Below are 13691 nucleotides of genomic sequence, written 5' to 3'. Positions count from 1 at the left end.
TCAGAGCCTGTGCTCTTCACCACACTAACTGCCGCAGGGGAACAGGCTCCTGACGTAGCTGACACTACCTGTGAAACAGTTTGGTGCAGGTTGGACATGTTTCACACTTTGAAATTAAGCCCAGTTTTGATGCTGGTCCTGCTGCTAAATAGCTTTGTGATCTTCTGCTTTTGCTTTATCTCTGTGAACCCCAGTGGTCTGCCCTATAAAGTGAAGAGAGATAACACTTACATGTGAGGATGTTCCGATGATGAACAAGGATGTGTGTGGAGCACTTAATGTGTAGTATGTGTTCAATAAGTAGTAGCTTTTATTACTATTTATTACTAACACCAAAGCTTCTCTCCAGAGGGTGCTGTGTGGGAAGAGAGAACCAGAGAGTAGCAGTGATCTCGAAAGACTAAGAGACGGCATGTCTGAACTCCTCAATGATGCATTCTAATACTGTATGGCAGAATAGACTTCCTCATATTGTCTTCCCAGAATTGACCAACTATCAGGGTTCTTCAAATTGCATGTTAGCTCACAGAATTAGTTGAGTCCACACAAGAGGTAATTTTGGTTTAGACTAAGCTATAACCCAACTGGTTCATGATGGCTCTTTTTACTTTCCGTATTTTTCACTCCATAAGACGCACCTGACCATAAGACACACCTAGGGTTTTAAGGAGGAAAATAAGAAAAAAATATTCTGATCCAAATGGTGTGTTAAAATATTTATTAAAATACCATATATTTCACTCCATAAGACGCACAGGCATTTTTTCCTCCACTTTTTTTGGGGAAAAAGAGCATTTTATAAAGCAAAAAATATGGTAATTATTTGACAAAACATTTTTAGCCTACTTACACTTCCATGAAAATGATGAAACTACTATATTAGCTACAATCAATTTATTACAGCCCATACAAGACCCAGTCATACTGGATCAGTATTTTAAAAATTTACCCCAAGGTAAAAAAATGTCCCTAATAATAGATGAAATATGCAAATCCATTGCTTTGACTTGTGCCCTAAAATTTGTAACAAATAACTGTGTTCTTCTCACTCACAGCATCGGGTTCACACTATTCTGACGGCAGACCTTGTGATTGTGATGAAGCGAGGAAATATTTTGGAATATGACACTCCAGAAAGCCTCTTGGCTCGGGAAGATGGAGTATTTGCTTCTTTTGTTCGTGCAGATATGTGAAGGGGTGCCTTAAAACAAAACACATATTTAAAATAATGCAGTCATAACCTACTCAATGGATCATCTTGACCTTTGCAAAGTGCTATCTTAAACTTTTATACATTTTTATGAAACTTAATTGCTATGTTGTAGAACTTTGTGATTAGTAACAATGTCACTTTACCAATGAATATTGTATTTTTTATGTTGACTTTTGTTCTTCCTAATTTTTGTTTTGTTTTTCAAGATATTATTTCCCAATATATTCATTACTGATATTTTTCTAATGAGTAAGCCATTTTACCTATAAGTTTGTATTAAAACATGTAAGCTACTTTAAGTGTTAAATGAACAGGTATGTTTTCTCATTATTTTAAGTCTGGTAAATATCTCTCAGGCATAGAAATTACAATGAATATTCAGTGTTACTTTACTCTTTTTAAAGAATATTTTTTTCCTTTTTGTTGGTGTCTCTAGATGTTACTGGAAGAGAATAAAAAGATAAGTTTTCTAATCAATTAGAAAATGAAACATTCAGATTCATTATCTGTGAGAATATTTTCTGTGTTCATTAACATTAGCAATACTGATGTTTTATTTGGCAGTCTTTTTCATTTAAATTGTTTCCTGTTACCAGGAAATTATCACATTTATATTAGCTCTGTAAGGCCAAAGCTTTAACTAGGAAGATCATGAAACGAATTTGAATATTTGTAAAACTATACTCAAGTTTCATTTTTCTCTGTCTAGTGAGGAAAGAGTTATTACGATGTCAGGCATAATGTTTCTTTTCATACACAAGTTCAGAGTAATTAGGTCCTATCTCTTCAGTGACAGGCCAGCCAAAGCCTTCCATGATTTAATTCATCATTAGATGTGGTTATGATCCTGAGCCTTAAAATTTCACATTATTCAAGATTCAGGAGCACAGGCCTTACTTGCACAGGAGCAATATATAAAAAGAGTGTGCTTCTTTTAGACATTTATGCCCAGTGGTGTCACAAATGTGTCTATTGCTCCTGCTCTAATCTAATGTGTATGTAAAAAATGTTTTCTCATTTTAATGTGCATGTTTAATGTGAATCCCAAAAAATCGATGGGATATTCATGTTATGTTCTTTTAAATGTAAATTAGTAAATACAAAAATACTAAAAGTTACCTTTTCTGTCATGCTAGCCACCAAAGCTTTCTACGACAATTCTGTGCCCATCTAGTACATCATTGACTTTCCCATGAGGCTTTGCATACATTGTAAAATTTTGAAGAATTGTGATTAATGGAAAAAGAATGTAAGGTCCCTTTCTTTAGTTCTGATGTTCATTTTATTGTACTGTGTATCCACTCTTGGAAAATCTGTAATACTTGTCCATCCAGAATATATGAGTGAGCATTCACTTGAATGTAGAGGCTTGATGTTTACCTAAAATAAGTTCCACAAGGATGGACAAAAGTATACTACGTTATTTAGCTTAAATTGTCATCATTTGTTAATATATACAAAACTTTATTTGGAGAAAAACCCTCTTAGTGTTTTGAGAAAGGTAAGCAAAACAGAATCAGTAACTATTAATTTGATCTTGAAAATACTTTCTAAAATTTCCAACAACCTCCTTAAAGCATTTCTGGTCAGCAGTGTTTCATAAGCTGAATTTACATGATGGTTATCAAGTTATACTGCATTCTCACAGAGAACTGGGAATTTAGCCCTGGAAATAATCCCTCATAATATTTTTAAATTATTCTGCTCTACAAGCAATGTCAGTGGAAGCATAATAATTATTCTAAACTGAAATTCATGTTTACCATTCTTTCACCCTATTGGTCACTGGTTCCCTCAGAGTTTTTAATCACCTAAGTTGAGTAATTGTTTCTAAAACTAAATTGACAGAATAAAGTCAGGGATAATTTTTTAAAATTATTTAATCATTTATTATGTCTTATGTATGATCACTTTATTACAGAAATAACTCATCTTGAAATAACTTTTTTACTGAATAGATGTGTCTCTGTAAAAGACCAGCCTTAACCAAATCAAAGTTTACATTCACAAATTTTACATTTAATTCACCAAATCAATTTAATAAATTATAATTCTTTAATATTTGTTACAAGTAATAAATACATAAAGCTTTAAATGAAAATAACAAGGCTGTAGGAAAATGGCCGGAGATTAGGATGCCGCCCTGAGACAAGTCTTTGTTGTGGACTGTGGAATGCCAAGTCCTGCAGGGTCAGAACGCTGCCCTGGCAAGCACGGATAAGATTGTTTAAAGGAAGCAGCTGATCCCTAGAGTCATTCCCTGCATACCTGAAAGGTATTAGCTAATCATCCTTCTCTGCACCTGAACCTATGTGTGCTAATTTATTCCATGCTCTACTAATTTGCTTGATGATTACAGAAATGAATAAATATGATGAGGCTGCAGAGATCTGGGCTCTCAGTCCTAGAGGCTGGGAGACCCCTGTACCCATCTTTTCTTTATGTTGTGTTGTGTCTTGTGTGTTTTTTCCTAAGTCCTTCAGTGCCTTTCTTTCGTGCACACCCATTGCCAAGCTGGTCTCAGCACAAAGCTGCTGATATTATAGAGAGAAAAAATTCTCTTAAAGGATTATATGTCTTTTACTTTTATGTTACTAGTCATGACTCATTCTAAAGTCAATTTAGGTCTCGATTAGATATCAGAAGAACCTTCTAAGTGACTCATACTTGAGATCTGGGACCATGCTTCATTTGTCTTTGTGTCCTTGGCATGTAATACAAGTGCCTGGCCCATAGAAGGCTCTAATAGATATAGTTAGATCTATAATTGATCTATTAATTATTTTCACAATTAGCCATGTGCCTAAAACTATGAGTTCTTTTCTTTACTTTCTGTATTGTGTTTATCCTACTATGAAAATATATTGGCTTAGTATTATATAATAAATTACTTTTTTTGTTTGCTTGATTAAAGAGGGTGATTAGTCTCTCACTTATAATTACATTGGGCACCAACCAGAACTGATCTAGAGCTATAAATCAACAGCAGTTGCTGAGACTACCCTGCTTTGACAACTTTGTTTCACATTTGCCACATTCATGCATGTCATCAATTTTATATAGAGTCTCCATGGGAGTTTCCATTGAGCGGAACAGGTATATCAATAAACTTTATTACATCACTAATTAAGTAACTAGATGTCTGGACATTTCCTCAAGGTTTATTGATCATTGTTTTGGTTTTTTTCCAATCTGTCCTTTATCACTTACTTTGTAGTACATTTTTTGGAATTCTGTGATTTATAGTACTATGATAATTCCTTGATTGACCCATTATCCAAAGTTAAATGTGATAACCTAGTCTTAACCTTGCAGCATAAGAAATAGTAGCCAAGAGGGTGTACACTGTCACTTAGATTTAATTTTTTTCTTCAGCAACTATACATCATTTACAACAACTTTTCTCAAGCATTAGTAAAATTCACCTGTCTCAAACTGCAATGAAGTGTGGTATCTGTACTTCCAGCAAGTGCCTCTGAGGAGTTTCATACTTAACACAGTTTAGGAATCACTGAACTATGTTAAGTCACCACCCTCGTTTTTCTTTATTATGCATAACATGGAACCATAAAGCTCTGAAGGTGATATTCACATACTTTCTGTCTTTCCTGACATCACCTTATCCTAAATTGCTAAAACAGGCTTCTCTGTGCCATTGAATAAACTGCCTTGGTTCTACTGCAAAGGTAACATAGTTAAATGAACTGAATCTTAGTTAAGAAGACATAAACAGGGACTCTGAATGCTATTTTTTCTGTGTGTGGTTTAATCAGAAGTGATGTGATCTAAGGAAAATATTTACTCAAAGTTGCAAAACTTTTTTCATACATTTGAATTAGCTATTGAGTTATTTGCATGTTATTCTGAATTTGAATTTATATTTTCAAATGATCATAGTACATAAATGTGACCAGTTTGGGTAGGTTTCACACTGGTGTTTCACAATATAAAAAGAAGGTAAGTTATCTGGGTTATTTTCCTCTTTTTCACCTCCACATTTTTTCTGCAGGTATGATCCTCATTGTTGATATATTTATTCTACATGGGATTTAAATTATTTCCTTTTATATGGGCAGTAGCAAATTTCCTTTGGCTCTTCACACTATGGTCACCAATACCCTCTTTCTAAATTGATGAAGATCAAGGGATCCATGGTTGGCTAAATTAATTGGCTTCGAGACACATGCCCTCTGTGACCTTAGTGCCACCAACCATCATAGGCCATCTCTATGAATACTACATATTCATGACAAAGTGCTTTGTTTTCAGACCATTATTTATATCACTTCCCACTGCATAAAAACTAACTTGGTCATATACATCAACAGTACAACACTGCTTAAGGCTGATTTATTCCCATTTTTCTCTTTAAAAGGGCTATAGTATGGAATAATTATGCAGAAGATCGGTTGTTATTAAGTGAAAGACTACTGACCTATAATATTATTACAGCCAACTGGATTTAGACTATCTCTTCCGTATATAGGTATTTTGCTTTTTGGCTTATAGACATTGGGGCTTCGTTCCAACACTAGCTCTTTCTTTCAGATATCCAAGTGTTCATCAATTATTATGAAAGTAGGCCTAACCAGAATATTCAACTGTTTGAATCTACCAAAAGGGTGCTGCTAATCCATTTTCATAGGCTATAATCTATCCTCCAACCTCTCAGTTTGTGTGTACACATTCACATTTTATTTTAATTGCTTCCTTAACAGTATGGGAAGTTATGAATCTTTGTATCATATCAAAACAATGCATAGAGTGTCAAATACGTGCTTTGAATAGATGGCATAAAGAGAACAATTCTTACAGTCACAATAATCTATAAGTGTATCTTCTAGACCTACTGTAATGTCACCTTAGAAAGAAATTTCAGTTCTCGGTAAATCATAAAATGTATTTCCAGTAATATGAGGCCCAACATACTTTCTCTATTAGTTTTAAATAACAATGGCAACTCAGTGCTGGGTTACAATGAGCAGGCTCTTTTTTTTTTTTTTTTTCATTTTTCTGAAGCTGGAAACAGGGAGAGACAGTCAGACTCCCGCATGCTCCCGACCGGGATCCACCCGGCACGCCCACCAGGGGGCGACGCTCTGCCCACCAGGGGGCGATGCTCTGCCCATCCTGGGCGTCACCATGTTGCGACGAGAGCCACTCTAGCACCTGGGGCAGAGGCCACAGAGCCATCCCCAGCGCCCGGGCCATCTTTGCTCCAATGGAGCCTTGGCTGCGGGAGGGGAAGAGAGAGACAGAGAGGGAAAGCGCGGCGGAGGGGTGGAGAAGCAAATGGGCGCTTCTCCTATGTGCCCTGGCCGGGAATCGAACCCAGGTCCTTCGCACGCTAGGCCAACGCTCTACCGCTGAGCCAACCGGCCAGGGCGAGCAGGTTCTTTTTTTTAGTTCAACAAAGGGATGATAATGGTTGTCAAGAAAGGTAGTGATTGCAGGTTAGACCCCTGGTCAGGGCACATATAAGAACATACAAGAATCAACCAATGAATGCATAAATAGGTGAAACAACAAATTGATGTTTCTCTCTTTCTCTTTTCTTCTCTCTAAAATTAACAAATTTTTAAAAAAAGAAAAGAAAGATAGTGAACTGAGGCATTAAATGAAAGGTGGCTGTTTCCCTACTAAAGGATGCTGTATGAAAATAAACTTCAGTTACTTCATCTTGATTGATAATTTGTTGAATATCTGCTACATGCTCACCTTTGAGTAGTAACATGTGATTCAAGGAGATTGTCAGTATAGGTCAAAGCTTTAAAGAGATTAAAAATATAAAATACAAAATAATTATCTTTATTGTGCTTATGTTACAAGTAAGGAAACCAAGGTTAGGTTTTAAATGAATTACCCCCAAATCATTGATTTAAAGTCTAACTCCAGAAATGGCACTTTAAACACCAGGAGAAGGGTGGGGAGAGGTGGGGGTAATATTGAAAGGCTACATCTGCACTGGAATCTAGAAAAAGCAGAATTATCAGGTCTCAGGAAAAGTGAGGACTGGATTGGGTCCAGGGACCTAAGGACAGTCCACTCCCTCGAGTCCATGTCTCTGTCTCAGCCTTCTCAGCTTCCTTCTGCGCTCTGCCATTCCATCCCTTTGTCTACTTCTTTCTCATCTTGCATGCAGCCTTTATTGACGACTCCAATCTCAGATGAAATCTTCCAAAACCTGGGTCCACTACTAACTGTCTCCACTTCTCAGATTGCCTATTTCAAAGTACCTAGCAAAGAATATAATTTGCCCAGCTCATCTTTTATTTGATGTGTGAGGGGACAACTTTTCATGACTTCACTTTTGGTCAGAGATCGACCTCTGGCCTTAAAAGCTGTGGCCAATACTTTATGCCAACTGGAAGTAATGTCTTATACTGAGGAAAAATTGACACAGTCTGGAGAGTGCCATGAAAGCAAGAATACAAACCCAAATCATAACTAGTAGTTCCAGAAACAGAGTGATAAGACTGGGTTGGCTACTGGTTATTTTCCTTTCGGGGGTAAAGTCAGAGGGAAGTAGACCATCATTCAATCACACGAGCACTAAATTGGGCTGGTTGACTAAACCCCATGGACATTCTTCACATGTTCCCATACCCTACCTTTGATCCAGAGAGAGGGAAAGTCCAAAGAAGGATGTAATTTTCTTTTAAACAAGAAAACACAACAAAATATCCTGCTATATGTAATTATCTCCAAATATTGACTTGTGAAGCCCAAGTTTGTTTCTTTTTTTCTTTTTTTTTTCTTTTTCTTTTTTTCTGAAGCTGGAAACGAGGAGAGACAGTCAGACAGACTTCCGCATGCACCCGACCGGGATCCACCCGGTACGCCCACCAGGGGCGATGCTCTGCCCACCAGGGGGCGATGCTCTGCCCCTCTAGGGCGTCGCTCTGCAGCAACCAGAGCCACTCCAGCGCCTGGGGCAGAGGCCAAGGAGCCATCCCCAGCGCCCGGGCCATCTTTGCTCCAATGGAGCCTTGGCTGCGGGAGGGGAAGAGAGAGACAGAGAGGAAGGGGGGGTGGAGAAGCAAATGGGCGCTTCTCCTATGTGCCCTGGCCGGGAATCGAACCCGGGTCCCCCGCATGCCAGGCCGACGCTCTACCGCTGAGCCAGCCGGCCAGGGCCATGAAGCCCAAGTTTTATTTCCCTGTGGGAATGACTACAAAACGTACAGTCTAGGAGACACTTTCTCACAACCACCCAAACAGTAACACCAACCTAGAATTACACTCTCCCACCCATTTTAAAATTTCCAAAACATACAACAATTACAAGCCTACTATAGATAGAGGGACCAGTTCCTCCCACTGAACTATCACTTTTAGGCATTTAGAAGTGACAAACAGTTGCTCAGGCACTGAATTTTCACTGTCTATGGCAAACAGGAAAGAGAAGGTAGCAAAAGAAAGTGATTTGTGGTGACAATATTTCACCTGAAAATAGGAGCTTCTCTTCTTTGTTTCCCCTTGACAATGTCTAGTATATATTAAATGCAGTAAAATATTATATATATTGGAAACACAAGACATCAAAGCTTTTGGCCAGAAATGTAGGAAAAATTTAGCAAGCCTATTATTTCATGGCAAATTCTTGGCTTAGATAATATTTTAATAAAGCTTATCTACATGTGCCAATAAAGCATAGAGATGACATAATCATTTTTTATTTAAATATCATATTATCTCTGAAATGTCCAGTACCATCTCATATCAAACAACATGAGAGAAGCAAACTCACTGGGGAACAGAAGAAAGGAGCAATGTGAAATCAATTCAGGTACCAGTGGAATGCATATTGCAGAAACTGTCTCTAAAAATTTGATGAAAGAATAATAATAGCTAATATATATTAACCAGATATGAGCCTTAGAAGTATAATCCCATTTAATCTGAAAAAATTCTAAAAACTGAAGTGTCATTATCCTCATTTTATCATTGATGTCCAGAATCTAACCTGACCAAGTTTTAATAACTGAGATGCAAACTCAGGCATTCTGACTTCAAGACCTATACCTGTAGCCGTGTGCTATAAAAGACTAATGATAAACTAATGAGTCAATTCATTTTGGGGGGAATAAATGATGTATGTGATATGTGATGTATAATAAAGAATAATTATGTGAGTCTCAGAAGGCAAAAAACTTAATTCATTTGAAATATGGCATTGGAAGTGCACTCTACAGATATCCTGGATCACCAGAAAGACAAACAGTGGCTTCTAGAGTAAATTAAGCCTGAAACATTTCTGTAAGCAGAAATGACAAAACTGAAGCTGAAGCTATCCTACTTTGAGCACAGCAAAAGAAAGCAGGGTTCTTTGGAAACGAAAATGATCATGGGAAAAATAGAAGGCAGTAGGAAAGAGGAAGACTAAATATAATATGATTGACTTCATAAAAGAGACCATAGGCATGAGTGTACAGGAGCTGAGCAGGGCAATCAAGGACAGGATGTTGTGAACATCACTCATTCATAGTATTGGCAGGTGTCAGAGTTGACTCAACAATATGTAACACACACACACATGTGAGTCTATGTAGAACATACTGAAAAAGGAATTGGACAGGAAGTAGACCTATGCTAGTCTTGGTTATATCACATATTGGATGTGAATCTTTAGATTTACTATTTAGTCTGAATTTCCATTTCCTTGTTTACAAAAAAAAACCCAAAAAATGAAAGGACATGATAAAAAGAATCCTACTGGTCTTGTTGAGTTTTTGTGAATCTCAAATGATAGCAAAAAGATTTTATGATTTAAAAAGCACATTCTGATATGAAATATTAGTATTATCAACCCACTATCAATAGCACATATTAGTAGTATTATATGAGATTTTCTTAAAATCATAAAGTAAGCTTTTTTCTCTTAAAATATTTTTGATAGGATTCCAACTTTACAATAGTGAAATGATATATTCATGCTGAGATATTATATAGTATAGTTCCAGAATATTGATATCCCTGGCATTCTGGAAAAAGCAAATGTAAAATTAGTCAGTCTATGTGGGTACAAACTATATCTCTTGGAGAGAAAAATAAGTAAGATTAACTCGCATTCAAAGTTAAAACCACATAAGAAAATGAAGCATCACAATTAAAATCAAGAGATATAACAAGAATATTTGCACAAGAACTAGAAATAATAAAACAATATAGAAGAGATTTTAAAACGTGTTTATCAATAAGCATATTAAAGTGGGCTCAACACCATTCTTTACCAGGAATGCAAATAAAATAGCTACTTACCCACTAAAATGACTAAAACTACAAAGACTGACAATACCAAGTACTAGTGAAGCTGGAACATTCACATACCGCTGAAAGAAGTGAAAATGGCACCACCAAAATGGACACTGGGAGTTTCTGCTAACACTGTGTCTGCCTCTACCAGGACTCAATGATTTTGTTCCTGGGCATGCATCCAAGAGAAATTAGTGCCTAAGTCCACAAAAAGACTTGTAAAGAAATGTTCATAGAAGCTTACTTCATAATAGTAGAAAACCAACAAACAAACAAACAAAAAACACATCACAGTCCAAATGTCCATCAATAAGAGGATGGATAAATAAATGATGGCCCATTCACACAATGAAATACTATTACTGGAAAATAAAACAACATAGCCAAATTCCACAAATGTCATGTTGAGTGAAAACAGATGAACACTAAAGAGTACCCTCTGTATAAATCCATGCATAGAAAGCTCAGTAACAAGCAAACAAACTAATGATGGAATAAGTCATAATAAGGTTAGTTTTTAAGGAGCAGTTACAGTCTGGAAAGGGCTAGGAGGAAATATTCTAGAGTGATAGACATGTTTTATATCTTGGCCTGTGATTTGTGTAGTAGTTATATAATTACATATACCAGTTTTTTAAAGGTGAGAAAAAGAGCAAATTAATATCACCAAATAGAATTGCTAGAATATAAAAGAGCTACTAAAATTTTAAAAATAAACAGCAGTGAAGCTTAGATGATAATTATTTTTACTGAAAACAGATCTAGAATGAAGAACTATTAGAAATAAAATAAGGAGGATAGTATTGGAAGGTCAAGAATAGGGACCCCAGAGGGGAAAAATAGGAAGAGGATTCAGAGCCACAAACAATTATTCCTAAATGATTTCAGACTCAAATTATTTCAAATTATTTCATTTTTCAAGGAGTAAGATAATCTATATTCTATTTAAAGTATTCCAATCCATAGAATACGTATCACTTCTTTTCACAAAGACTCATAACATTTATCCAAAATTAGAGATAATACAGAAAGAATAATACAGACCAATCTCACTTATAAATAGTTATGCAAAAATCCTAAATAAGTATAGCAAAAACAGTCTAGCATTTTATGTAAATAATAATTCACCCTGACCAAATGGAGTTCATCTTAGAAATGTAGCAATAAATCAAACATTTTTTAAAAATCTAGCGTCTTAATTCAGCATATTAGATTGGCTAAGAAAAAAAGAAAAATCATTTTTATATATATGCTGAAATAACATTTTACGTAATCCATCATCCATCATGGATTTTAAAAAACAATAAAAAAGTAGAAAAAGCAAACTATTTTAAAATAATAATTATGTAAATTACATATTCTGGAAGCATATTCTCAAAACCACTAAGAAGAAAAACATACTTGATATCACCATTATTATTTACTATTGATATAAAAATACTAACAAATGCAAGCTAAGAAAATTAAATAAATTAATTAAATAGTAGTTAAAGTTGTGACAGTTATACTATTTTAGAAAATACTATGTTCTAAGTGTCATTTGCCTATGCTAAATCTTTACACACTCACCTCATTTAATCTATATAATTCTGAGAGCTGTGTCTCTATTTTACCAATTTAAAAGTTGAGGTTCAGAGTGATGGAGTATATTGTTCAGAGCCACCAACCACGTAAGTGGCAGAACTGGTCATTGATCCCAAATCTTTCTGACTCAAAAATTCTGTGAACTTGAATAAAAGCATATATATTTTCATGCATTGTGCATGCTACCTCAATTTAAAAAAAAAGATCGACTCAAATGCAAAATGAAATTCTGTAGGTTTACATAAAGGAGATCATTTTATTAATCCACTTATTCTAACAATAAATGAGGTAAACTGACATTTTAAATTAGCAACAAATATCAAATATTTTATTATAGTATTAACTTGTTTAGAAAGATGACCTCGTGAAAGCTTTTCTGGCACAGATAATTTTCACCTAAAGGAAAATCCAAGTCATTTAACAAAGAAAAAGAAATCCTGGCAAATGATCATTGGGGCCAATGAGTCTAAATATCTCTTTAAAACTTCCAACCTTAATAATCCTGCCTGATGGGGCAGTGGCACAGTGGATAGAGCAGCCGATTGGGATGCGGAAGAACCCAGGTTCGAGACCCCGAGGTCGCCAGCTTGAGTGCGGGCTCATCTGGCTTGAGCAAAAAGCTCACCAGCTTGGACCCAAGGTCGCTGGCTCCAGCAAGGAGTTACTTGGTCTGCTGAAGGCCCCCAGTCAAGGCACATATGAGAAAGCGATCAATGAACAACTAAGGTGTCACAACAAAAAAAGTGATGATTGATGCTTCTCGTCTCTCTCCCTTCCTGTCTGTCTGTCCCTATCTATCCCTCTCTCTGACTCTCTCTCTATCCCTGCAAAAAAATAAAAATAAAAATAATAATCCCTTCTGCAGCTGGCATTTTTGAAAGGTAGCAATGAGGAGTCACCCTACACAGAGTTCTGGAAAATGTCAAATTTCTCCTTCCAAGCACCACATGAGTCATCGATTTTTCAAAACACAGTGATGTGAAAGCTTAGTAATAGATTAGGATGTTGTTGGGAACTGCTCTTTCCAGACAGCCTCCTAGAGCCCGTGAAGAGCTCCTATAGCAAGACAGATCCCAGGCTCAGGACAACTTGCCTTTCTTTGGCACAAAAATATCAAGGCATAATGCCAAGACCTGGAAAAACGAGTGACAGCTGCCATTCCTCATCTTCTCTCGGAAAAGACCCTATCCGCCTTATTTAGTGCTAGCAGTCTGTATCCTACTGGCAGAAAATAATTACAACAGGTACTCTCTACTTGACAGAAAGAATCACTTTTCTCTTGGAGACACTATTACAGTAAAACAGACTGGTTGATTTCTTGGGTGCTTGTTTTTATGACCAGTGTCTTGGCAAGCTCCCGTTCAGTCCCCAGTGTATTGATTAAATTCCAGAGTTGAGGAGATGTCAGTACAAATATCGGTTAGCACTCTGAAGGTTGGTGAGGTATTAAAAATAATATATTTATAAACTGATATTGTGGTGTATTTTTAATTTTTTAAATATGTATTTTGTTATTTTAGTGGGAGGGGAAGGAAAAGAGAGAGAAAAACACAGGAACATCAAGCAGTTCCTTATGTGCCCTGATCGGGGATTAAACCTGTACCTCTGTGCTTCTGGACAATATCTAAACAACTGAGCA

At 36.2% G+C, this 13691-nt stretch overlaps 1 protein-coding gene across 8 annotated transcripts in view; it reads left to right on the top strand.

Annotated features, from left to right (window-relative positions):
* The window catches only part of ABCC9 (ATP binding cassette subfamily C member 9), a 152099-nt gene extending 148444 nt beyond the window's left edge, over window positions 1–3655 (top strand). For 5 of the 8 annotated variants that reach the window (XM_066264640.1, XM_066264658.1, XM_066264631.1 and 2 more), the window contains one exon: window positions 1056–3655. In XM_066264640.1, the coding sequence (XP_066120737.1) occupies window positions 1056–1193 (138 nt within the window). In that variant the 3' untranslated portion in view covers window positions 1194–3655. The remainder of the gene's footprint in view (window positions 1–1055) is intronic. The other 3 variants (XM_066264665.1, XM_066264648.1, XM_066264654.1) reach the window with 2 other exon arrangements.
* Window positions 3656–13691: the final 10036 nt, after the last annotated feature.

The sequence above is a fragment of the Saccopteryx bilineata genome, chromosome 1 (assembly GCF_036850765.1).
Source record: "Saccopteryx bilineata isolate mSacBil1 chromosome 1, mSacBil1_pri_phased_curated, whole genome shotgun sequence".
NCBI lineage: Eukaryota > Metazoa > Chordata > Mammalia > Chiroptera > Emballonuridae > Saccopteryx > Saccopteryx bilineata.
This window is presented reverse-complemented; position numbering and strand designations above follow the sequence as displayed.